Genomic DNA, 25,563 nt, shown 5'->3' with positions numbered 1-25,563 from the left:
AGAATCCTACTGTCATGTCTGACGAGAGAGAGAAAGAAAGAGAGAGAGAGAGAGAGAGGAGAGAGAGAGAGAGAGAGACGAGAGAGAGAGAGAGAGAGAGAGAGAGATAAAGAGGAAAGAGAAAGAGAAAGAGAAAGAGAAAGAGAAAGAGAAAGAGAAAGAAAGAGAGACAAGGAGGTAGAATCCTACTGTCAGGCTAGACTTAGGTCGCTTTCACATATAGTTTTGGTGGACTCGGTGCGGTTCTGGGGGTGAAGTTGCAACATTGTTGCATTCTTCATTTGGTTCGCCTGTGTTCACATAGAAATCTGTGAGGCGGACCGAGACCTTCTGAACAATGTCACGCGGTCGAAAAGGGCGCTCGGCTATTGGACAGTGGAAATGTGTGTGTGGCGCGAGCCCGTGTGTGCGCGCGCGTGTGTGTGTGTGTGTCTGTGTGTTGACTGTCTGCGAGCCCTCCAGATCAGCGGAGCGAGTTTTGACATGGCATTGATCCATTGTTCTATTGAAGCACATTACCACCATCCTCTCGCTAAACAACTTGTAGACCACAGTGTTTTTATGAGAGCCCACAAGTAGCTGTTTTATTAATAATATAATAAGCCGCGTTTTTTCTTCCTTCTTCCCAAGATGCACAGATATATAGATATATAGATAGATAAAGAGATAGATGCAGTGTGCTTGTTTTGCAGTGAATGAATGCTGCGAGCAGTGGTAATAATAATCACTTCCTATATTTGGTTCGCGTTTGGTCCGCTGAAGCCGAACCGAGACCTACGTTTTCAGCCGGACCAGAGTTTGCCTGTTTGGTCCGCGAACCGAGTTCAACACGCATTCACACAAACCCGAAAAACCGGACTATCGAATTCTGGTCCGAAAGTCCGGACCAAACAGCCCCTGTGTGAAAGCGACCTTAGGTTAGCCAGCTATAAATGGCGCCAGTGGACCCATTTTCAAGCTTACTGCCAAAGGGGGTCTATTTGCTCCAAAATGAAGCTATTTTAAACTAGCTTAAACATTTGATGAGAGGAAAAACGCCACGGGCAGGGGACCCTTGACTTGACCTCAAGATATCTGAATGAAAATGGCCTCAATAGAAACACACAGGACTCCTCCTCAGAGCCAGGCTGATGTATGCTAGTCACATGCAGAGAGAGAGACCGGCAAGGAGGTAGAATCCTACAGTCATGTCTGGCTTAGAGACGAGACAGAGACAGAGACAGAGACAGAGACAGAGACAGAGAGAGACAAGGGGGTAGAATTCTACTGTCATGTCTGAATAGAGATTAGAGAGAGGGGGAGGGAGAGGGAGAGAGAACGGGAGAAAGAGAAAGAGAGCGAGCAAGAGAAAGAGGAGGAGGTAGGATCCTAGTAGTGTCTTGAACAGTCTGACAACCTAAACCAAGCCATCAATATTAACCCTCAGCCCAGTGACACTCAGCGACATGCCGCTCCCCCTCCGTTAAGCCCCGTGTTTCACCGGGCTCCCGGCAGCCACCACAGGGCTTAATTTCAGCCCCTTTGGTCTGCTGGGGGAGGAGGAGGCCGGGGGGCGGCGTCGAGCCGTGGCCGGGAATTTCAATGCCCCTCTGGTAATGGTCCAGCATAAATAAAAGAGGGAGAGCTCCCCACTCAACAACAGGTCACATGGTCTGGAGTGGTGGGTGCCGTGGCTCTGCCAGCACCCTGCTGGATTCCTGGAAAACCATCAAGGCTCCTGCCAGCGGGCGCTCAAATCACGGCTTGGCCCGGGACCAACTCCCCCCCCCCCCCTCGTTAGTGCAACTTCCCCAGCTCTCGTAGGTGGTAGAGAGTAGAGTAGGGTCATCCATTATTCACAGGACCTTTTTGAGTAGCAGGGTGGAGCTAGGACCCCCCCCCCCCCCCACACACACACACTCAGGAGGTAGAGCAATAATAAATTACTTAATTACATTTAAAATGTATGTAAATTAGATGGGTCAGATTGTGTAGAAACACCTGAGGATCTGTTAAAGGCCCAGAGTCACACGTACTGTACATAGAGAGTGTTACACAACAAGCCCTCCAGCCCGGGTGCTCTTCTCTACGCCTCCCCCGCCCGCACGGCGTATGGAGTAACACGTTGCCATGGAAACCACTCATTCATTCCTCGTCTCTGAGCCCATCGACATTCTGTGGAGACGGCAAAGGCGGTGGCGGTGTGCATCGCACCCCCCACCCCCCAATGGATCTACGCACACGCTCTGCCTCCTACGTAAATAAGCCCCCGAGATAGGCCTGGGTTTTATACATCCACCACAGTTGGATCTGCATAGGATATACGACCAACCACACACACAGGAAAACATGCTCAACTAGTTCCCAGTAACAATCAATTACAGAGAGAGAGAGAGAGAGAGAGAGAGAGAGAGAGAGAGAGAGAGAGAGAGACTACAAAAATACTACTCTCTAGACTAGAGTGAGGGCTATAAATAGCCACACCATTCCCCTCAACCATGATTAATGTGATCTTATCTGTAGGCAAGAATATATGGAAGCAAACTAGTATAAGTGGAAATGGGGGGGGGGGCTCAATTCTCCCTTCTGTTTTCTGCTAGAAACGCCAGGGTTTTCTCAGATTCAGGGAAGCATACATTACGCTCCGACCAGACCGTCTGACCCGTCATCTACATGGAAAGACAAGTGGAGGCCCCTTCTTTCCTAATATGGAACTTCCACTTCGGCTCACAGACGACCCGAGTTATGCAGGGTCAAATTCAGTCAGGAGTTCCTTGTTTTCTCCATCTTCTCGTTACCAAAAGGAAACACAGAGCGAAACTTGAACTAACTCAAAAGAGAAACAGAAACTCCATAAATAATAATCAAGAACTAATTGGTATATTACGCTGCAGTGACTTAAACCAAACACGGTTGCAAATGGACTGCATTCATGCAACTCTTCCAAAGCGCTTTACAACTCGTGCCTCACATTCACCCGCTCACTCAGGCATTCACACACCGACGGCATCGGGAGCAGTTAGGACACTTCGACACGGAGCCGGAATCTAATCGGGAACCTTCTGATTACCAGACGGCCGCTCTAACCTCCTGAGCCACTGTCGCTCCCCCAGTTGCTTGGCCAGTTACCCAGGCACTCACTTCCTGAGTCGAAGATGTAACTATAGTGGTTCCAAAACTGAACACACAAGTTTGAAACAGAAGTTGTCAGGTATTTTCCCAGCACGCATCAGTTACCCTACAACACCAATTAAAATTCTTGCGCGTTCCATACAAGCTCTCGCCAGAAACGCCAAGCTCTCGGTAGCGCTACAAAAGCTGCCCCCCCCAAAAAGATTGAATACCTGTGCAAATGAAATGTAAGACTTTTTGATACCTTAAATTGAGAATTATGAATGTGTAAGACTTTTTAATACTCCAGATACCCTGTACAAGGCTTCTTTTTTTTTTATCCACTTTTTCTCCCATTTTTCTATATATTTTCTCCCATCCCAATTTCGTATTATCCAATTCAACCCTCCCCTGTCACGGACGCTGTTTCTTGCCTCCCACAAGCCGGCTGCAATGTGGACTAAGTCATACATAGCACAAGTCCCCTCCGGTACTTGAGGTAACAGCAGTCGCATCTTTTCACCTGCGCAGCTCGATCTCTCAGTGGCGAGGAGTAACGCGTGGGAGGCTCACGCTGCCCCCGACACTTCCTGATTCTACTGCGCAGGCGCACCAACCGACCTGTAGGAGTCGCTGTCCACAACGCCCGATCCCCACCCATCAGTTTCCCACCCCCTAATACGGCCAATGTGTATTACTGCGGACGACCAGCTAAACTGAAAGCAATGTGGAGCGCTGGGCTCGAACAGGCGAGCCCAGCGTCTCCGCATTCGTGGCGAGCGCCTTGCCCACTACGCCACGTAGCCGCCCCCCTGTACAAGGCTTTTAAAGCACGAGAAGTGTGTGGCGCTCGAGTGCCATGGTTGTACAACATCCTAAGACAGTACGACCGGCGCATCCCACGCGGACAACCGCAGCATCAGCAGAAGACGTGGAAACAACCTGGATTTTCAAAACGTCCCTCTTTCCAACTCACCACTTTCTCCTTGGAGCGCAGCACGCCCAGCTTGCCGAAGCGCACGTGGAACGGCGAGCACTGGTACGTGCCGTCTCTCTGGCGGACCACCACCACGTCGATGCAGCCCGACAGCGTGGCCTGGTTGATGCCCTTGTACAGCTCCTTGACGGTCACCAGCACCTGGCCGGCCAGCTGGCCCACGTAGTTCATGGTGTGCGTCTGGAAGGGAGGGAGAGAGAGAGAGAGAGAGAGAGAGAGAGAGAGAGAGAGAGAGAGAGAGAGGCGGAGAATGTTACACGTTAGGTTAGTTACCGTGAGCACAGGGTGAGGACTAGGGGCGCGTGCGGTAGAGCAAACAGCAGTGTGAGTGTCTGTCTGTGTGTCTGTGTGTCTGTCTGTCTGTCTGTCTGTGTGTCTGTCTGTCTGTCTGTCTGTCTGTCTGTCTGTCTGTCTGTCTGTCTGTCTGTGTGTCTGTCTGTCTGTGTGTGTGTGGAGGTTGGAAGAATAGCTAAATCTAGCTCCAAGTGATGGAGTGTACCCCCGGGGACTCACAGAGGCGCCCCCGCTGAGCAGCCGCTTTCCTTCCCCGTGACCCGTGGCGGCTCGCGATCGTCGATCAGCGATAGTTTGGGTGTCTGGTCTATTCTCTCCGCGAGTGCCTCTACGACGTGCGACTGGAGCGGAACCCGCTGTTGAGAAACAGCTTCTGTTGTTGTGAGCGGCTGGCGAAGTGACGCTTCACGGCATCCTGTGTTTCTAGCGTAATACAAGTTCTCCTTTCGGTCCGTCACCCGTCCCCGTCCCCGTCCCCCCCAGTTCCGTCTCCATCAGGCAGACTCTCCATCACAGTCTTCCTCTTCTAGGTAAGTGTCCCCTTCGCCACAATGGCACGTCTGACCAGTAGTCTCCCCCCTCTGCCCTGGACGCCTGCCTCAGTGTCCGTTATCTCCAGGCCTGCATGCAGCCTGGCACATTGTCCCCCAGTCTCTGGCCTCCGTCCCCGCGGTCGAACATCACTGAGACGGTTGAGCCGGGACACAATGAGAGGAATCACACACACACACACACACACACACACAGCCCCGGCAACTGCTGTCTTCCTGTTTACATTCTGACCCCCTCCGCTAAATAGAGCGCTGAGAAACTGCTTCCGTCGCCCACGGATTGGCTGCTCAGAGCGGACTGTTCCCTTTTCTCAGAAAAACGCTTGCGTGACCCGAGAGAGACGTGTGGTTCAGGGTTCTGCTTTCACAGGCAATCTATTCAAGCTGCTGAACGAGCTGCAGTCATGGAAATGGGTCTCGGCTTATTATCGCAGCACTGTAGACAAACTCCATCAGGACCGGGTCTATATTCTATAGTCTAGTCGTAGCGCTCGAGCCTCGGAGTTCTCTGGGCTCGGTCTAGCAACTGGAACAGAATAGGAATGCTGGTCAGGGCCAAGTCTAGGCGGTAGTGTTGTCAAAAATATAGATTTTTCTATACATATCGATTCTGAATATTGAAAACAGTTTCAATACTCATTTCCCGCAATATCGATATTTAATTATTCATAAAAAAAAATAAGGTTGCATTGTTTATTTCAATACCTGTAATAGTACAGTAGTCCACACACACACACACGTGTGCATTCAGTTAAGTTGGAATATGACTGTAATACAAACAATTCAGTTTGTCAGGTACATGCAACACAGATTACAGTGTTTACTTAATTTCTAAGATTATATCATTTAGTTATTTTTAAATGTGTGATCTAAAGATAAACAAAGGGTTTTAAAAGTGTTATATTTATCTTCTCTTATAGTACCAGAGAGAATCTGAGGAGAATCAACCAGCAACAAAAGCAAAATTTATAAAAAGAAATATATATATTTATCTTTTTTTTTCTTCTTTTTTTTTACATTTTAAGATTGAACCTTTTTCCCCGTGGTATCGAAAATGGTATCGAATATCGATACTTTTCAAGGTATCGTATCGAAGTTCGAAAATTCGAAAATACACTACTAGGCGGGGCTTGTAAACGCAGTCTCCCGCCGACTCCAGGTGCTTTATGTAACCCGACAGGATCCTATCTCACACTGACCTTTTGTTCTGGGTCGAGCCAAGGAAGCGGTAGGCGGGAGAGCGCGTGGGGGGGGGGGGTGATAAGGGCCACATTGTGCAGTGTTGGCATTTGACGGCGTAGATTCTGCCACAACAAGAGATTTCCCCGGAGTGAACTGACTGACAAGACAGCAGTCAAAACATTCGCTCATCCAAAACATTAAGGGCTAATCAAAGAATCATCATCGCCTCTCGACCCCACACATAAACAGACGCATACACATAAACACAGCAGGGATTCAGAGAGGAGCAATCAGCCGGCGGACCACCAGAGTACAGCCCATTAGACGCACGTGGGGCACCGGGCTGTCAACAACAGGAAGTGATCATCCCTTTCTGAGAATTTTAGCCCACATCCGCACGGGTAGAGAGACACGAGTAACATGATAATAGGACCTTCAGTAAGCTACCTCTCCCGTCTGTTCTGCGGGACAATATTAGATTAGATTCAAATGTATTGTCAATCATCGTGCAGCACAAGTATACTAGTACAACAAAAATAAGTTTGGCGTCAAACAGGGTGCAAATGTAGCAGTAAAGTGCAACAGCAATATACAATGTACAGGTGGTTAAACTGGGTATAAAATATATAAGTTAGTACTACTGAGTAATAGCGCTCAGTAGTGGCTCAATCACATGTATGCAACGCCCCAACTCTGGACTCTTTCAAAAAACACCTCTTCAACATGGCCTTTGACCCCTAACTTCCTACATTGAATGTTGTGCGTCGGTCTACCATGTTTGTTATTGTCGTTTTTTCGCGACCTTCGGTTTTATGAAAGGCGCTATACAAAACCAAGTTATTATTATTTTTTTTTAATCCACTTTTTCTCCTTATTTTTCTCCCATCCCAATTTCGCCTCGCCAATTCTCCCTTCAATTCTCACCTCCCCTGTCTTGAACGTTGCTAGACTATGCCTCCCACTGGTCGGTTGTAGTGAGGAACTGAGTATAGAAGCCTTGCATCACGTGTCCCCTCCGGTACACGAGGAGGCAGCCGTCGCATCTTTTCACCTAAACAGCGCGATCTCTCAGTGGCGAGGAGTAACGCGTGGGAGGCTCACGCCTCACGCTGCCCCCGTTACTTCCTGATTCTGCTGTACAGGCGCACCAACCGACCTGTAGGAGTCGCCGTCCACAACGTCCAATCCGCACCCACCAGCTTTCCCACCCCCCAACACTGCCAATTGTGTTAGTATGAACGACCAGCCAAGCTGGTAGCAACGCCGAGAGCTGGGTTCGAACCCAGCGTCTCCTGCGTTAGTGGCGAGCGCCTTGCCCACTGCGCCACTTAGCCGCCTAAGTTATTATTATTATGTATAGAGTTGTAGAATAATAAATAAAATAAATAACTACTACTGGTCAGCAGCGTAGCTAGTAAGAGTACAATATAGATATAGTAAGGGACAGACTATGTGCAGATAAGTACAGACAGGTACAGACAGGAGAATATAATATATATGGTATACAGCATTATACAACAGGTAGGTCCGATCACGCATTGTGATTGGTCGAGAGCATTCTAAACCGTGAGTATATTCATGATACACTCACGGTTATATCACCATGAATATACCACTACTGCGCTGACTTTAGAATGTTGTAGAAAGTTTCAACTGCCATTCAGGCCTAAAAGAAAAAATGGTTTGGTTCCGGTTGCTGACCGACCCTGCCGATTTAGGTGCGACCCAATTTATTTTATGAGTTTAAAAATATATATTAAAAACTAAAAAAAAAGGAAAATTATAATTATTATTATAATTTTTTACAATAAAGTTTCATAAAAATCTTAGTCAAACCTTGAGTATTATGGATATTAAACATGCTGGCAGATTACATGCATCCATGTTGTCGTGAACATTTTAATTAAAGAAAGAAATTCCCTATCCATAGTCGCCGTGGGAAAAAATTAAATAAAATAAATTCCCTACCTACCCATGGCCTTAACTGACAACCAACAGGAACCAAACAATATTTTCTTTTATGCCTCATCAAACGGAAACTGTGTCAACAATGACCTACTCTGCAGACAACGTTTAACGTGATTTAACATACCCGTTAACCATAAATGAGTGGATATATAAAGAGGACGGGCCTACATCTACCGGTATTCAGAAAAACAGCATTATTAGACATGCCAATCCAGCGAAAGACGAGCTGATCACGCTGGATGGCGGACACGCTGGAGAAAACGCCTGGGCATTGAACTGGCCCAACTCCCGGAACTGTCCGAGGTGCTGATGACTTTTTCTAACTTTCGATAGCTTGTTGATAGCCTACTCCATTTGAAATTCCATAGCAACGAGACATCTTTAGGAACTATTTTTCCATGCCAAGTTCACTGAAATCGATATAAAAGACCCTAGAATTGTCTGTATTCATCCTATATTTTTCCAGGCGGTGTAACTTGCTGTATAAAAGCAATACAACACTCGAACCAGTGGGATATCATGAATATTGCCACTCTGTGATGCCTACACCAGCGGGCACATCACAGCCGTGGTAATATTCATGATATAGTAGAAAAGACTCACGCACATCCCAAATGTAGTCATGGGTGCTAGACTCTAAATAGATCTGTAATGTTTGTGGGGGGGGGGAAAAATAATTTTAATACATTTTTCTGTTTTTTAAGTTCTTATTATATATTTTTTCTCAATTTTGGCATGTGAAGGTGTGTCACATTTAACTACTAAACTACCTAGGTACTACTGTTATTGTTACTATGTACCGTATGTTCTAGGCACTTGAGCTGCAATATGGTCTGTAAATGTGTAGCCTATAGGCTAATTGATTTGAACTTTGACCTGGCTCAACCTTGACCTTTAATTTGTATATGTATATATACCCCACCCCTTTTCACATGTCGTTGACACTTGAAAAAGGCCACAGGCCGAAACGTTGTGTTCAAGTACAATATTCATGATATCCCACTGGTTCGAGTGTAATACTAATATTGCTTAATTATTGTAATGTACATGCTATTCTACAGAACTATGGGTTATGTGCAGGTGTACAAGCAAGTATATAGAGGGGTTACATGCAGGTATATTCAGATTTTTTTTGTATATAAATATATACGGTAAATATGAATGTAAATATGCGGTATATACAGCACTGTTGTACATGATATCATGCCGGCGTCTGTTCTGTGTGGGACAATATTCATAATCTTGGAATCATCAAAGTGGTTCACGGAGCCCCACCGCCCACACGGTCGGCTGAGGACAAGAGGCGACTGTGATCTAGAGGCGAAACATCACAGAGAGAACAGGAGCTGCCTAAACAACAGCAACTAAGTTAAGCTGGTTGCTATGGTGCAGCAAAGGTAGGCGAGAGCAAAGCTCAGGAACATTCCACTAAAAAGCCAAGACCGGCGTTTGCGACATTTGACCGCATTATTTCGGTAAGAAGAATTCCCAGCAATTTGGATTTGGTAAATGGTGGATTTATATCTCTTTTAAAGCGCTTCACAATTTTTTGTTCCTCACATTCACCCATTCACTAAGACATTCACACACCGACGGCGGCGACAACCATGCAAGGTGCCTGCTCATTGGGAGCAATTAGGGGTTAAGTGTCTTGCTCAAGGACACTTCGACACGCTGCCTGGGAGGAGCGGGAATCGAACCGGGAACCTTCCGATCACCAGACGACCACTCCACCTCCTGAGCCACTGTCGCCCCTTGCTGTACAGCGAGACCCAAGCTCGGGGGAAATTCCACTAAAAAGCCAAGACTGTTTGCAACATTTTACCGCATTATCTCAGTTGGTCTCGAGACAAATTCCCAGCAAGTTGGATTTCACATCGCGAGTACAGTAAAGCCAATGCACTCAAATACCTTTTCAATATCCGGAGAACATTCTTATCTACGGTCATAAGCTCTGAGACGAGACCAATCGATAATCAAGGGGGTAAAGTAATAATTACATAATCGATTGAAAGGTATTTTCACTCATGCTATATTTTACTATTTAACAGATCGTCAGGCAACACATAACCACACGCACCCGGACTTATTCATTGACCTCTTATGTTCAATAAATCTGTTCTAATTTGGCAAAGGAAAGGTTGAGGATCGTTAGAAGCCTGTCACTAATTAGATTAGATTAAAATGTTTTGTCATCGTACAGCACAAGTACAGTATGGTGGAAATATGTTTGGCATCCAACCAGAGTGCAAATGTAACAGTAAAGTGCAATAGTACAATGTACATGTGATTAAACTGGGTATAAAATATATAAATTAGTACGTATTAACGTGTGTTGTCATGTTTGTTTATATGTTTGTTTAAAAAATAATAAAAAAATAAAATACAAAAATTAGTACGTACCGAGTATAGTGCTAATCAGGCGCATGTACAGAGAGTTGTAGTATTAATATGTACAGTGATACATGTATAAGGACACTAAGGTAGTAAGTCATACTGGCCAGCAGTGTAACTAATAAGAGTATGTAATGGATATGTACAGATTATAGGGCTGGGCGATAAAACGATAAGATGGCCGACAGCGGAAGAAGACCCGCGGTGCACCTCTGGTTTTGATTGATTGAAAAGTTTATTAACAGATTGCAGAATGGGTACAGTACAGTACATCTCAATACATACAATTGTTAAGGGGATGCAGACCAGAGAAAGACTTTCGTCTTGTTTCCACCAGGGTCCCCCATTTTCAATTCATCATAACATATATGACATACATGACATACAGATAGACAGTACAGATACAGATACTGGGTAGAGAGGTAGGACTCAAGTAGTAAACAAGGCTGGCTAGGATAATTAGCTTGCACGGCGCTATTTTATAGTTTACGTGCCGAGTGGGTGTGTGGCGTGAATTCTGAGGCCACGGTTAGAGTAGTGTGGGGTATGCGGTGGACGTCATTGCAATGTATTGGGGCGGAACGGAGTATTTTAGGGTCATATTTAGTACATTGTCATGGGATACACCGCTTGCTCTGGCTAACTGCTAACGTGCGCGGACTGATGACGACATCAACTCGAGACATTCGCAGCAGCAAAACAAGTCTATTAATAGCCCGTCCATCGGCGCCGGGCATAAGAAGTTAATTAAACTTGACAGACATTATATCGACGATAATTATCGATATCGAGTTATATGAAAATAATTTTATAATTTTATCGCGATAACGTTTTTGGCCATATCGCCCAGCCCTACAGATACATATAGTATCCATCTACAGATGTGTAAAAAGGATTGCAGGTATGTACAGACAGATGTGGATAGAATCTATATATACGGTAAGAATATATACAGCATTATTGTACATGCTATCACAGAGTTACTGTATATGGGTTATATGCAGGTGTATTATGTAATCATCAAGCCCTTGGGACATTTACCGTTTTCTCATTAGTTGTACTTCCTCAGACACTAGCCTGTTCTTAAAAGATTCAGTACAATTGAAATCTTGTTTTTCAATCTCATTGCCTTTTTATTTATTTACAGAGGGTATGTTGATGTAACATTACCCAAAATGTTATTGCTGCCGTTGTTGTTGTTGTTGTGAAAACGATGACTAACGCCCTTTGATGTCTATCCCCCTGGATATCAGATAGTCAATCTGCTTCCTCTGAAATATTGCATAATACACAAGGGTTACTCTAATTGGCCCATCAGTCAAGTCTAGCTGCTCTGATTGACCCATCAGTCAGCTAGACATCTAGCTGAGTGGTGTAACCTGTATATCAAGCATCTATAGTGTCTATTGAACAGAAGGCCTATTGAGAGTTGGCTGTGCTCAGAGAGGGTGACCAACGACACTTAGAACAAATCCAATGATATATCGGACGCTAAAAAAATTATGTGCATGACATTAAAAAGGTGCTGTGAGTAGCTCTACATTCTGACAGCCATCACTGACGTGTTTGGTCAGTAACATGGGTCTCCCAGTTCCTCCGCTCTGCAGTAAACACAAAATACATTTCCTGGTATCCCTTCCCACTTTATCCAATCAGGAGAGAGAACACAAGATATTTTTACTTATTTACTTATTGTAAAAAAAAAAATTGTATGCATTGAAATGTCTCGACAACATTGAAAATGAGGGTGACCTCAATTGTCCTTTGAGAATAAATAAAGGTTTGAATTTCAAGAAATCCTGCAACGCCAGATTTGCTTACTGCACTGGTCGATTATTTTACTTGTTTAAAGTTTTTGCAGTGTGTGGGGTACCAGAATATGTATTTTGTGTTTACTGCAGAGCGGAGGGAATGAGAGACCCATGTCACTGACTAAACACTCAGTCAGAATGTAGAGCTATCCAACACAGATTTTAACTAAATAAATACCACTTCCGTTCCAGCACCTTTAAATCTTTGATCTAGAGTTATTCTAGGGATGCACTGATCCGATACAGACTCAAAATAGCCGGGTGGGGTATCTGCTACAGATGGTCCAATCCGTTAGAACCTGTCATGCCTCGCCGAGAGCAGAGCGGCACGTCAACAGCGCGTGATGAGAAGTGGAACACTGTGGCCTAGCCAGCTTCCCTGAATGGATTCAGCTTCATGACATATTGGCCAAAAGTGTAGGATCTTTTATTGCATTAGCCTATATAGCAATAACTACAGTGTGAGCGGCAATGTTCTAGGGACAAGTTAGTCTCTCTCCCGCTCCCAAGCCTCAGCAGAGCGACACGTTTACTTGACTTGTCATATCAATTGCAGTCAAAGTCAAATATGATTACAAGACGTGCACCGTTAGCCTAGCTTAGCGTCAGTCACTGGAAGTAGGTTTCTCCATTAGCCTAGTTCCCAACGTCTTCCTACTCCTACTGCATGCACAGAGCAGAAAAAGGTATGCATCTTCTTGTCTAACTCCAGGGTAGATGGCAAATAAGCAAATTTCCCAAAATGTTGGAGTGTTCCTCTTATCTTAGTGTGTGGATATAGGGCGACAGTGGCTCAGGAGGTAGTGCAGTCGTCTGGCAATCCGGAGGTTCCCGGTTCGATTCCCGCTCCTCCCGGGCAGCGTGTCGATGTGTCCTTGAGCAAGACACTTAACCCCTAATTGCTCCCGATGAGCAGGTTGGCACCTTGCATGGTTGCCTCCGCCATCGGTGTGTGAATGTGTGAGTGAATGTCTGAGTGAATGTGTGAGTGAACGGGTAAAATGTGAGTAACAAATTGTAAAGTGCTTTGGATAAAAGCGCTATATAAAAAAGCAGCCATTTACCATTTATATAGCTGTAATGACTTTAGATTGCAAGGTAAAAGACCTACCATTGTGGCTCTTCAACTAAAACATCTCCAGGAGCTACTACTATAGATTTATGTTTGCCTTGATTAGTCCAGTAAAACACTGCACGCAGGAAGAATGAGTCTAACGTATGAATTCACAAGGAGGCTAGGCTGTCAGTCATTGGGGCCAGGCTTAAAAAAGGCACGACAAAGTACAAACGCCATAAACCTGGTTACGCAATAAAGTATTGATCGTTAGTACCGTTACGCATTATTGGAAATTAATGAAAACGTCTTACTTGGGTCAGTTCTATTGCTTTTAAAATGTATCATAATGATGCATAGAGTATGCAGCTGTTTGATTATTTTAAAATATTAGACATTATGCAAATCCTCCCACACTAATCAAGACAGCACGGTGACTAGGCCCTAGGAACCAGCTCCCACACTAAACAAGACAACACAGAGACTATAGGCCCTAGGAACCAGCTCCCACACTAAACAAGACAACACAGAGACTATAGGCCCTAGGAACCAGCTCCCACACTAAACAAGACAACACAGAGACTATAGGCCCTAGGAACCAGCTCCCACACTAAACAAGACAACACAGAGACTAGGCCCTAGGAACCAGCTCCCACACTAAACAAGACAACACAGAGACTATAGGCCCTAGGAACCAGCTCCCACACTAAACAAGACAACACAGAGACTAGGCCCTAGGAACCAGCTCCCACACTAAACAAGACAACACAGAGACTATAGGCCCTAGGAACCAGCTCCCACACTAAACAAGACAACACAGAGACTATAGGCCCTAGGAACCAGCTCCCACACTAAACAAGACAACACAGAGACTAAGCCCTAGGAACCAGCTCCCACACTAAACAAGACAACACAGAGACTAAGCCCTAGGAACCAGCTCCCACACTAAACAAGACAACACAGAGACTATAGGCCCTAGGAACCAGCTCCCACACTAAACAAGACAACACAGAGACTAAGCCCTAGGAACCAGCTCCCACACTAAACAAGACAACACAGAGACTAAGCCCTAGGAACCAGCTCCCACACTAAACAAGACAACACAGAGACTATAGGCCCTAGGAACCAGCTCCCACACTAAACAAGACAACACAGAGACTATAGGCCCTAGGAACCAGCTCCCACACTAAACAAGACAACACAGAGACTAGGACCTAGGAACCAGCTCCCACACTAAACAAGACAACACAGAGACTAGGACCTAGGAACCAGCTCCCACACTAAACAAGACAACACAGAGACTAGGACCTAGGAACCAGCTCCCACACTAAACAAGACAACACAGAGACTATAGGCCCTAGGAACCAGCTCCCACACTAAACAAGACAGCACAGTGACTATAGCCTATAGGCCCTATAGGAACCAGCTCCCACACTAAACAAGACAACACAGAGACTATAGGCCCTAGGAACCAGCTCCCACACTAAACAAAACACAGAGACTATAGGCCCTAGGAACCAGCTCCCACACTAAACAAGACAACACAGAGACTATAGGCCCTAGGAACCAGCTCCCACACTAAACAAGACAACACAGAGACTATAGGCCCTAGGAACCAGCTCCCACACTAAACAAGACAACACAGAGACTAAGCCCTAGGAACCAGCTCCCACACTAAACAAGACAACACAGAGACTAAGCCCTAGGAACCAGCTCCCACACTAAACAAGACAACACAGAGACTATAGGCCCTAGGAACCAGCTCCCACACTAAACAAGACAACACAGAGACTATAGGCCCTAGGAACCAGCTCCCACACTAAACAAGACAACACAGAGACTATAGGCCCTAGGAACCAGCTCCCACACTAAACAAGACAACACAGAGACTATAGGCCCTAGGAACCAGCTCCCACACTAAACAAGACAACACAGAGACTATAGGCCCTAGGAACCAGCTCCCACACTAAACAAGACAACACAGAGACTAAGCCCTAGGAACCAGCTCCCACACTAAACAAGACAACACAGAGACTATAGGCCCTAGGAACCAGCTCCCACACTAAACAAGACAACACAGAGACTATAGGCCCTAGGAACCAGCTCCCACACTAAACAAGACAACACAGAGACTATAGGCCCTAGGAACCAGCTCCCACACTAAACAAGACAACACAGTGACTATAGGCCCTAGGAACCAGCTCCCACACTAAACAAGACAACACAGAGACTATAGGCCCTAGGAACCAGCTCCCACACTAAACAAGACAACACAGAGACTATAGGCCCTAGGAACCAGCTCCCACACTAAACAAGACAACACAGAGACTATAGGCCCTAGGAACCAGCTCCCACACTAAACAAGACAACACAGAGACTAGGCCCTCTGGCAGCCTGGCTCCTGCAGTCTCTCTCCCCCTGACTCACCAGGGAGTGGGACCAGGAGCCGGACAAGGAGGCCTCGTCGTGCTCACTGGTGTCGGTGTTGTTCTCCGTGGTGCTCTCCAGAGGCTCCATGTCTCCCACGGGGGCATCCATCTCTTCATGTGTGGTCGGCAGAGAGCACCTGCTCTTATCTGACCATCCTCATGAGGACACCCCAGTGGGAGCAAAGTCTTCTTCCCACAGAGATCGATGGTCATGTCTTCCTGCCATATCAAACACTCCCCTTCCTAATCGCCTCGGAACGACCCCTTCGGGTGTAAACACAGACGCACGGTCCCACCGCTACCTGCCGCCAGCAGACACGTTGTGCAATCGTGTGATAAATGGCATGTTTTTGTTCCAGGATATTCTCTGGCTGATGTTAACGGGACCCTTGGTGCTTGGTGTCGATCCAATCGGGTGAAGGACGACAGCGTTTCCAGCCAATGGGGAAGGTTCCTTTAAGCTAGCAGTGTGTAACTGATAAAGAGAGAGAGCCAATATCGGTTAAGGGCTATGTGCTGTTTTTCCACTGATAAGGGGGGGCCGAGCTCGACAAGCTGGAGGTAAACGGCCTGGCGGCCCGTAGTAGTAGTAGCAGTGTGACATCTCTGCTCCGTCGGTCACGTGGGGTGTTTTATGGACCCTGTGTGCACATTCTATTTCTGTGGTTCATCATTAATGAAGGGGAGTCTCGTGCTTGTTTCCTGCCAGAGCCAATGGCTGAGATACCGCTTCCTGCACTTCTACCCTGTCGATGAATCGATGCCCGTTATTCTTGGATTTCATTCGAACGGTAACAGGAGATGCACAACATCTAGCCTAACGGCTACAGTAGAATAAGAGTGCAGTGTTAGAGGTGCACCGTATTGGGACTTACGTATTGCAACAACATCATTAAGACAGTGGATCAGGAGGTAGAGCGGCCGTCTGGTAATCTGGAGGTTCCCGGTTCGATTCCCACTCCTCTTCAATCTATGTTGTTTAGTCTATCTGTTCATCTGTTCAACTGCTCAGCACGTTTCAACAAATGGCAGAATTGTTGAATATATATAGAGATACACAAATGTTCTAGAATGTTTGATTATGACATCATACTGTGACATCACAACTGTTCTAGAATGTTTGATGACATCATACTGTGACATCACAAATGTTCTAGAATGTTCTATTATGACAAATAAGACGGTTCAATGACTTTATCTAAATCCAATCAATATTCCTACTGCCGTTTCAATGTAAAGTTATAAAAATAAACATATATAAACATTCATATAATACAATAACCTAAATATACAGCTAAGCCCCATTGTATTCTGAAATTTCAGTGTAGGCAACTAAGCCAATAGAAATAAGGTATAACTCATGAGTGCTTTGGCTCCTATAACTACTACTATCCACCAGTTTTACTGCAAAAGCGGCCTTTCGTAGCATTAATAAGGTTGATTATTATGATCACACAAATCCACTCTTTCTAAAGCCCCATGTTGTGATGTTTTATGATTTGGTTTATTATGAAATAATGCAAAATAATGTACAGAGCTAAAGCAAAGTGACAGGACTACTGTGTGCAACGGTTCTCCTCACTACAGGAGAGCAAATGAGTTGAGATATTTGTAAGTTTATTGTTCAAAAGGCTAAGAGAGGGAGATGTATTTCTATTGGTGGGGTTAACTTGTGGAACAACATTTAAGAATAAATCATTCACTTTGGGTTTAAAAAAAATAATAATTTGTATAGCTATTGAATACAACATTTTTATTGTTATTTTTTTGTTTTTGTTTTGGGGGCTTAGTTTGATAAGAGTATGCTTCAGTCTGTACCTTTTCAGCCAAAATCAATTGTATTGTGTGTGATGACTAAAACTACTACTACTGTACTACTACTCTACACTGGAAATGTTTTGGCTATGACAAAATAGTGTCAAAACCTGGCTGGAGTTGTGCAGTCAGATCATGGTTCAACATGCCAGAAATCAAAGCAAAGTGCCTTGATTTGCTGCACGTTTGACACAAACAGTTTGTCAGGTACCTCTCACGGAGAGAAATGGATTAAGCCTATATATTTCACACATTTTTGTCCAATGACCCAATACTGATATTCCAAGACCTGGAAGCCCATAGCGTTCATTCAGTAAGAGCATGTGTCTGGAATAACCGAGCCAAAGGCCTAAACTCCTGAGGATTAGCCTGCAGTCAAACACCACCGTCTCCTGCTCAACTTGCCTGCTTGCAAATTTGCTACATCTCTCAGTACCATATCGGACACATCGTGGATAGGTTGGGTCCACAAATTGATGAGCAGTGATAAACCAAGACCTGGGCTATTTGGCTACGTTCACACTGCAAGCCTTGGTGCTCAATTCAGATTTATTGCTCAGATCTGTGGCCAACATCAGATTCCAGTGTGAAACGGTCACACTCCTGAACTGACCCACAAACAAGCGCAAATGAACAAAGAAGATGGACGTAAAAAAAATTGTGACAAATGTCAATCTAGAGTGACGGAAAAGTTGCATGAAAGTCGCATTACTGTTCAGTCTGAGGTCAAATTGCAAAAAAAAAAAAAAAAAAAAACGACCTGTATCTGATTCAGGACCACATATGAAAGTGGCCCAAATCAGAATAAAAAAGATCAGATTCCATGTGATTTGTGCCGTTCACACTGTTGTAAAAAACGAGTGTCGCGTTACTCGCGTATGAGCAAAGAAATCAAAGTTGGGCCACTTTGGTCTGCAGTCTGAACGCAGCCTTTGTTCTGTCGTCCACGCGGCCCTCCGCTGTCCAGCTCCTGCCCCGGATCCCACGTGAATGCCTGGGATAAACATCACGCACATGGCTCTCCCAGGAGGGCTGTATCTGTGCCGTCCCATCTTCTAATAAACCGCTTATAAACACCGTCAACAACACCGGGTTGAAGACGGACAGGATCTTCCTTTCAGAGCACTCTGTCCCAAGGCAGGGGACGCGAAGTCCGAGAGGGGACGAAGTGTGTCCTACGAGAGGGGACGAAGTGTGTCCTACGAGAGGGGACGAAGTGTGTCTTACGAGAGGGGACGAAGTGTGTCTTACGAGAGGGGACGAAGTGTGTCCTACGAGAGGGGACGAAGTGTGTCCTACGAGAGGGGACGAAGTGTGTCCTACGAGAGGGGACGAAGTGTGTCCTACGAGAGGGGACGAAGTGTGTCCTACGAGAGGGGACGAAGTGTGTCCTACGAGAGGGGACGAAGTGTGTCTTACGAGAGAGGACGAAGTGTGTCTTACGAGAGGGGACGAAGTGTGTCTTACGAGAGGGGACGAAGTGTGTCTTACGAGAGGGGACGAAGTGTGTCTTACGAGAGGGGACGAAGTGTGTCTTACGAGAGGGGACGAAGTGTGTCTTACGAGAGGGGACGAAGTGTGTCTTACGAGAGGGGACGAAGTGTGTCTTACGAGAGGGGACGAAGTGTGTCCTACGAGAGAGGACGAAGTGTGTCCTACGAGAGGGGACGAAGTGTGTCCTACGAGAGGGGACGAAGTGTGTCCTACGAGAGGGGACGAAGTGTGTCTTACGAGAGGGGACGAAGTGTGTCCTACGAGAGGGGACGAAGTGTGTCCTACGAGAGGGGACGAAGTGTCCTACGAGAGGGGACGAAGTGTGTCTTACGAGAGGGGACGAAGTGTCCTACGAGAGGGGACGAAGTGTCCTACGAGAGGGGACGAAGTGTGTCTTACGAGAGGGGACGAAGTGTCCTACGAGAGGGGACGAAGTGTGTCCTACGAGAGGGGACGAAGTGTTCTACGAGAGGGGACGAAGTGTGTCCTACGAGAGGGGACGAAGTGTCCTACGAGAGAGGACGAAGTGTGTCTTACGAGAGGGGACGAAGTGTGTCTTACGAGAGGGGACGAAGTGTGTCCTACGAGAGGGGACGAAGTGTTCTACGAGAGGGGACGAAGTGTGTCCTACGAGAGGGGACGAAGTGTCCTACGAGAGAGGACGAAGTGTGTCCTACGAGAGGGGACGAAGTGTCCTACGAGAGAGGACGAAGTGTGTCCTACGAGAGGGGACGAAGTGTTCTACGAGAGGGGACGAAGTGTGTCCTACGAGAGGGGACGAAGTGTGTCCTACGAGAGGGGACGAAGTGTTCTACGAGAGGGGACGAAGTGTGTCCTACGAGAGGGGACGAAGTGTGTCCTACGAGAGGGGACGAAGTGTGTCCTACGAGAGGGGACGAAGTGTCCTACGAGAGGGGACGAAGTGTGTCCTACGAGAGGGGACGAAGTGTCCTACGAGAGGGGGCGAAGTGTGTCCTACGAGAGGGGACGAAGTGTCCTACGAGAGGGGACGAAGTGTGTCCTACGAGAGGGGACGAAGTGTGTCCTACGAGAGGGGACGAAGTGTGTCCTACGAGAGGGGACGAAGTGTCCTACGAGAGGGGACGAAGTGTGTCCTACGAGAGGGGACGAAGTGTCCTACGAGAGGGGACGAAGTGTGTCCTACGAGAGGGGACGAAGTGTGTCCTACGAGAGGGGACGAAGTGTGTGCTACGAGAGGGGACGAAGTGTTCTACGAGAGGGGACAAAGTGTCCTACGAGAGGGGGCGAAGTGTCCTACGAGAGGGGACGAAGTGTGTCCTACGAGAGGGGACGAAGTGTCCTACGAGAGGGGACGAAGTGTTCTACGAGAGGGGACGAAGTGTGTGCTACGAGAGGGGACGAAGTGTTCTACGAGAGGGGACGAAGTGTCCTACGAGAGGGGACGAAGTGTGTCTTACGAGAGGGGATGAAGTGTGTCTTACGAGAGGGGATGAAGTGTGTCTTACGAGAGGGGACGAAGTGTCCTACGAGAGGGGACGAAGTGTGTCCTACGAGAGGGGACGAAGTGTGTCCTACGAGAGGGGACGAAGTGTGTCTTACGAGAGGGGACGAAGTGTGTCTTACGAGAGGGGATGAAGTGTGTCTTACGAGAGGGGGGACGAAGTGTGTCCTACGAGAGGGGACGAAGTGTGTCTTACGAGAGGGGACGAAGTGTCCTACGAGAGGGGACGAAGTGTGTCCTACGAGAGGGGACGAAGTGTGTCCTACGAGAGGGGACGAAGTGTGTCCTACGAGAGGGGACGAAGTGTCCTACGAGAGAGGGGACGAAGTGTGTCCTACGAGAGGGGATGAAGTGTGTCTTACGAGAGGGGATGAAGTGTCCTACGAGAGGGGGGGGCGAAGTGTGTCTTACGAGAGGGGATGAAGTGTCCTACGAGAGGGGACGAAGTGTGTCCTACGAGAGGGGATGAAGTGTGTCTTACGAGAGGGGATGAAGTGTCCTACGAGAGGGGACGAAGTGTGTCTTACGAGAGGGGACGAAGTGTCCTACGAGAGGGGACAAAGTGTCCTACGAGAGGGGATGAAGTGTGTCTTACGAGAGGGGGGACGAAGTGTGTCCTACGAGAGGGGACGAAGTGTCCTACGAGAGGGGATGAAGTGTGTCCTACGAGAGGGGACGAAGTGTGTCCTACGAGAGGGGATGAAGTGTGTCTTACGAGAGGGGACGAAGTGTGTCCTACGAGAGGGGACGAAGTGTGTCCTACGAGAGGGGGCGAAGTGTGTCCTACGAGAGAGGACGAAGTGTGTCCTACGAGAGGGGACGAAGTGTGTCCTACGAGAGGGGACGAAGTGTGTCCTACGAGAGGGGGGGCGAAGTGTGTCCTACGAGAGGGGGGGCGAAGTGTCCTACGAGAGGGGACAAAGTGTCCTACGAGAGGGGACGAAGTGTCCTACGAGAGAGGACGAAGTGTCCTACGAGAGGGGACGAAGTGTGTCCTACGAGAGGGGACGAAGTGTCCTACGAGAGGGGACAAAGTGTCCTACGAGAGGGGACGAAGTGTCCTACGAGAGGGGATGAAGTGTGTCTTACGAGAGGGGACGAAGTGTCCTACGAGAGGGGACGAAGTGTCCTACGAGAGGGGATGAAGTGTGTCTTACGAGAGAGGACGAAGTGTGTCCTACGAGAGAGGACGAAGTGTCCTACGAGAGGGGACGAAGTGTGTCCTACGAGAGGGGACGAAGTGTCCTACGAGAGGGGACGAAGTGTCCTACGAGAGGGGACGAAGTGTCCTACGAGAGGGGATGAAGTGTGTCTTACGAGAGGGGACGAAGTGTCCTACGAGAGGGGACGAAGTGTCCTACGAGAGGGGATGAAGTGTGTCTTACGAGAGAGGACGAAGTGTGTCCTACGAGAGGGGACGAAGTGTGTCTTACGAGAGGGGGGGTGAAGTGTGTCTTACGAGAGGGGACGAAGTGTGTCCTACGAGAGGGGACGAAGTGTGTCCTACGAGAGGGGACGAAGTGTGTCCTACGAGAGGGGATGAAGTGTGTCCTACGAGAGGGGACGAAGTGTGTCCTACGAGAGGGGACGAAGTGTGTCCTACGAGAGAGGACGAAGTGTGTCCTACGAGAGGGGACGAAGTGTGTCCTACGAGAGGGGACGAAGTGTGTCTTACGAGAGGGGGGGTGAAGTGTGTCCTACGAGAGAGGACGAAGTGTGTCTTAGGAGAGGGGACGAAGTGTGTCCTACGAGAGGGGACGAAGTGTCCTACGAGAGGGGACGAAGTGTGTCCTACGAGAGGGGACGAAGTGTGTCCTACGAGAGAGGACGAAGTGTGTCTTAGGAGAGGGGGCGAAGTGTGTCCTACGAGAGGGGACGAAGTGTGTCCTACGAGAGGGGACGAAGTGTGTCCTACGAGAGGGGACGAAGTGTGTCCTACGAGAGGGGACGAAGTGTGTCCTACGAGAGAGGACGAAGTGTGTCCTACGAGAGAGGACGAAGTGTGTCCTACGAGAGGGGACGAAGTGTGTCTTACGAGAGGGGGGGGCGAAGTGTGTCCTACGAGAGGGGATGAAGTGTGTCCTACGAGAGGGGGCGAAGTGTGTCCTACGAGAGGGGACGAAGTGTGTCCTACGAGAGGGGACGAAGTGTGTCCTACGAGAGGGGACGAAGTGTGTCCTACGAGAGGGGACGAAGTGTCCTACGAGAGGGGACGAAGTGTGTCCTACGAGAGGGGACGAAGTGTGTCCTACGAGAGGGGACGAAGTGTCCTACGAGAGGGGACGAAGTGTGTCCTACGAGAGGGGACGAAGTGTCCTACGAGAGGGGGGATGAAGTGTGTCTTAGGAGAGGGGGCGAAGTGTGTCCTACGAGAGAGGACGAAGTGTGTCCTACGAGAGGGGGCGAAGTGTGTCCTACGAGAGGGGACGAAGTGTGTCCTACGAGAGAGGACGAAGTGTGTCCTACGAGAGAGGACGAAGTGTGTCCTACGAGAGGGGACGAAGTGTGTCCTACGAGAGGGGACGAAGTGTGTCCTACGAGAGGGGATGAAGTGTGTCCTACGAGAGGGGACGAAGTGTGTCCTACGAGAGGGGACGAAGTGTGTCCTACGAGAGGGGACGAAGTGTGTCCTACGAGAGAGGACGAAGTGTCCTACGAGAGGGGACGAAGTGTGTCCTACGAGAGGGGACGAAGTGTGTCCTACGAGAGAGGACGAAGTGTGTCCTACGAGAGAGGATGAAGTGTGTCCTACGAGAGGACGAAGTGTGTCCTACGAGAGAGGGGGACGAAGTGTGTCCTACGAGAGGGGACGAAGTGTGTCCTACGAGAGAGGACGAAGTGTGTCCTACGAGAGAGGACGAAGTGTGTCCTACGAGAGGGGACGAAGTGTGTCCTACGAGAGGGGATGAAGTGTGTCTTACGAGAGGGGACGAAGTGTGTCCAACGAGAGGGGACGAAGTGTGTCCTACGAGAGAGGACGAAGTGTGTCCTACGAGAGGGGACGAAGTGTGTCCTACGAGAGGGGACGAAGTGTGTCCTACGAGAGGGGACGAAGTGTCCTACGAGAGAGGGGACGAAGTGTGTCCTACGAGAGGGGACGAAGTGTGTCCTACGAGAGGGGACGAAGTGTGTCCTACGAGAGGGGGGGCGAAGTGTGTCCTACGAGAGGGGACGAAGTGTGTCCTACGAGAGGGGACGAAGTGTGTCCTACGAGAGGGGGGGCGAAGTGTGTCCTACGAGAGGACGAAGTGTGTCTTACAAGAGAGGACGAAGTGTGTCCTACGAGAGGGGACGAAGTGTGTCCTACGAGAGGGGACGAAGTGTGTCCTACGAGAGGGGATGAAGTGTGTCTTACGAGAGGGGACGAAGTGTGTCCTACGAGAGGGGACGAAGTGTGTCTTACGAGAGGGGACGAAGTGTGTCCTACGAGAGGGGACGAAGTGTGTCTTACGAGAGGGGACGAAGTGTGTCCTACGAGAGGGGACGAAGTGTCCTACGAGAGGGGACGAAGTGTGTCCTACGAGAGGGGACGAAGTGTGTCCTACGAGAGGGGACGAAGTGTCCTACGAGAGGGGACGAAGTGTGTCCTACCAGAGGGGACGAAGTGTCCTACGAGAGGGGGGATGAAGTGTGTCTTAGGAGAGGGGGCGAAGTGTGTCCTACGAGAGAGGACGAAGTGTGTCCTACGAGAGGGGGCGAAGTGTGTCCTACGAGAGGGGACGAAGTGTGTCCTACGAGAGAGGACGAAGTGTGTCCTACGAGAGAGGACGAAGTGTGTCCTACGAGAGGGGACGAAGTGTGTCCTACGAGAGGGGACGAAGTGTGTCCTACGAGAGGGGATGAAGTGTGTCCTACGAGAGGGGACGAAGTGTGTCCTACGAGAGGGGACGAAGTGTGTCCTACGAGAGGGGACGAAGTGTGTCCTACGAGAGAGGACGAAGTGTCCTACGAGAGGGGACGAAGTGTGTCCTACGAGAGGGGACGAAGTGTGTCCTACGAGAGAGGACGAAGTGTGTCCTACGAGAGAGGATGAAGTGTGTCCTACGAGAGGGGACGAAGTGTGTCCTACGAGAGAGGGGGACGAAGTGTGTCCTACGAGAGGGGACGAAGTGTGTCCTACGAGAGAGGACGAAGTGTGTCCTACGAGAGAGGACGAAGTGTGTCCTACGAGAGGGGGGGCGAAGTGTGTCCTACGAGAGGGGACGAAGTGTGTCCTACGAGAGGGGACGAAGTGTGTCCTACGAGAGGGGGGGGCGAAGTGTGTCCAACGAGAGGGGGGGGCGAAGTGTGTCCTACGAGAGGGGGGGGCGAAGTGTGTCTTACGAGAGGGGATGAAGTGTGTCCTACGAGAGGGGATGAAGTGTGTCCTACGAGAGGGGACGAAGTGTGTCCTACGAGAGGGGATGAAGTGTGTCCTACGAGGGGGGACGAAGTGTGTCCTACGAGAGGGGGCGAAGTGTGTCCTACGAGAGGGGACGAAGTGTCCTACGAGAGGGGACGAAGTGTGTCCAACGAGAGGGGACGAAGTGTGTCTTACGAGAGGGGACGAAGTGTGTCCTACGAGAGGGGACGAAGTGTGTCCTACGAGAGGGGACGAAGTGTGTCCAACGAGAGGGGACGAAGTGTGTCCTACGAGAGGGGGCGAAGTGTGTCCTACGAGAGGGGACGAAGTGTGTCCTACGAGAGGGGACGAAGTGTGTCCTACGAGAGGGGACGAAGTGTGTCCAACGAGAGGGGACGAAGTGTGTCCTACGAGAGGGGATGAAGTGTGTCCTACGAGAGAGGACGAAGTGTGTCCTACGAGGGGGGGCGAAGTGTGTCCTACGAGAGGGGGCAAAGTGTGTCCTACGAGAGGGGACGAAGTGTGTCTTACGAGAGGGGGGGACGAAGTGTGTCCTACGAGAGGGGGGGGCGAAGTGTGTCCTACGAGAGGGGGGGGCGAAGTGTGTCCTACGAGAGGGGACGAAGTGTGTCCTACGAGAGAGGATGAAGTGTGTCCTA

General features: G+C 48.6%; 1 protein-coding gene across 2 annotated transcripts in view; it reads right to left on the bottom strand.

Moving 5' to 3' along the window:
* Nucleotides 1–25,563, bottom strand: part of lpin2 (lipin 2) — a 99,409-nt gene that overhangs the window by 64,134 nt on the left and 9,712 nt on the right. Inside the window, exons 1-2 of one of the 2 annotated variants that reach the window (XM_084326773.1) lie at nt 4,601–4,839; nt 4,067–4,267 (exon numbers count right to left, since the gene is read on the bottom strand). In XM_084326773.1, coding sequence (XP_084182899.1) covers nt 4,067–4,258 — 192 coding nt within the window. In that variant the 5' untranslated portion in view covers nt 4,259–4,267; nt 4,601–4,839. Of the gene's footprint in view, nt 1–4,066; nt 4,268–4,600; nt 4,840–25,563 lie in introns of those variants that run through there. The other variant, XM_084326772.1, reaches the window with a different exon arrangement.

This window comes from Notolepis coatsorum (genome assembly GCF_963971535.1).
Source record: "Notolepis coatsorum genome assembly, chromosome: 13".
Lineage (NCBI taxonomy): Eukaryota > Metazoa > Chordata > Actinopteri > Aulopiformes > Paralepididae > Notolepis > Notolepis coatsorum.
This window is presented reverse-complemented; position numbering and strand designations above follow the sequence as displayed.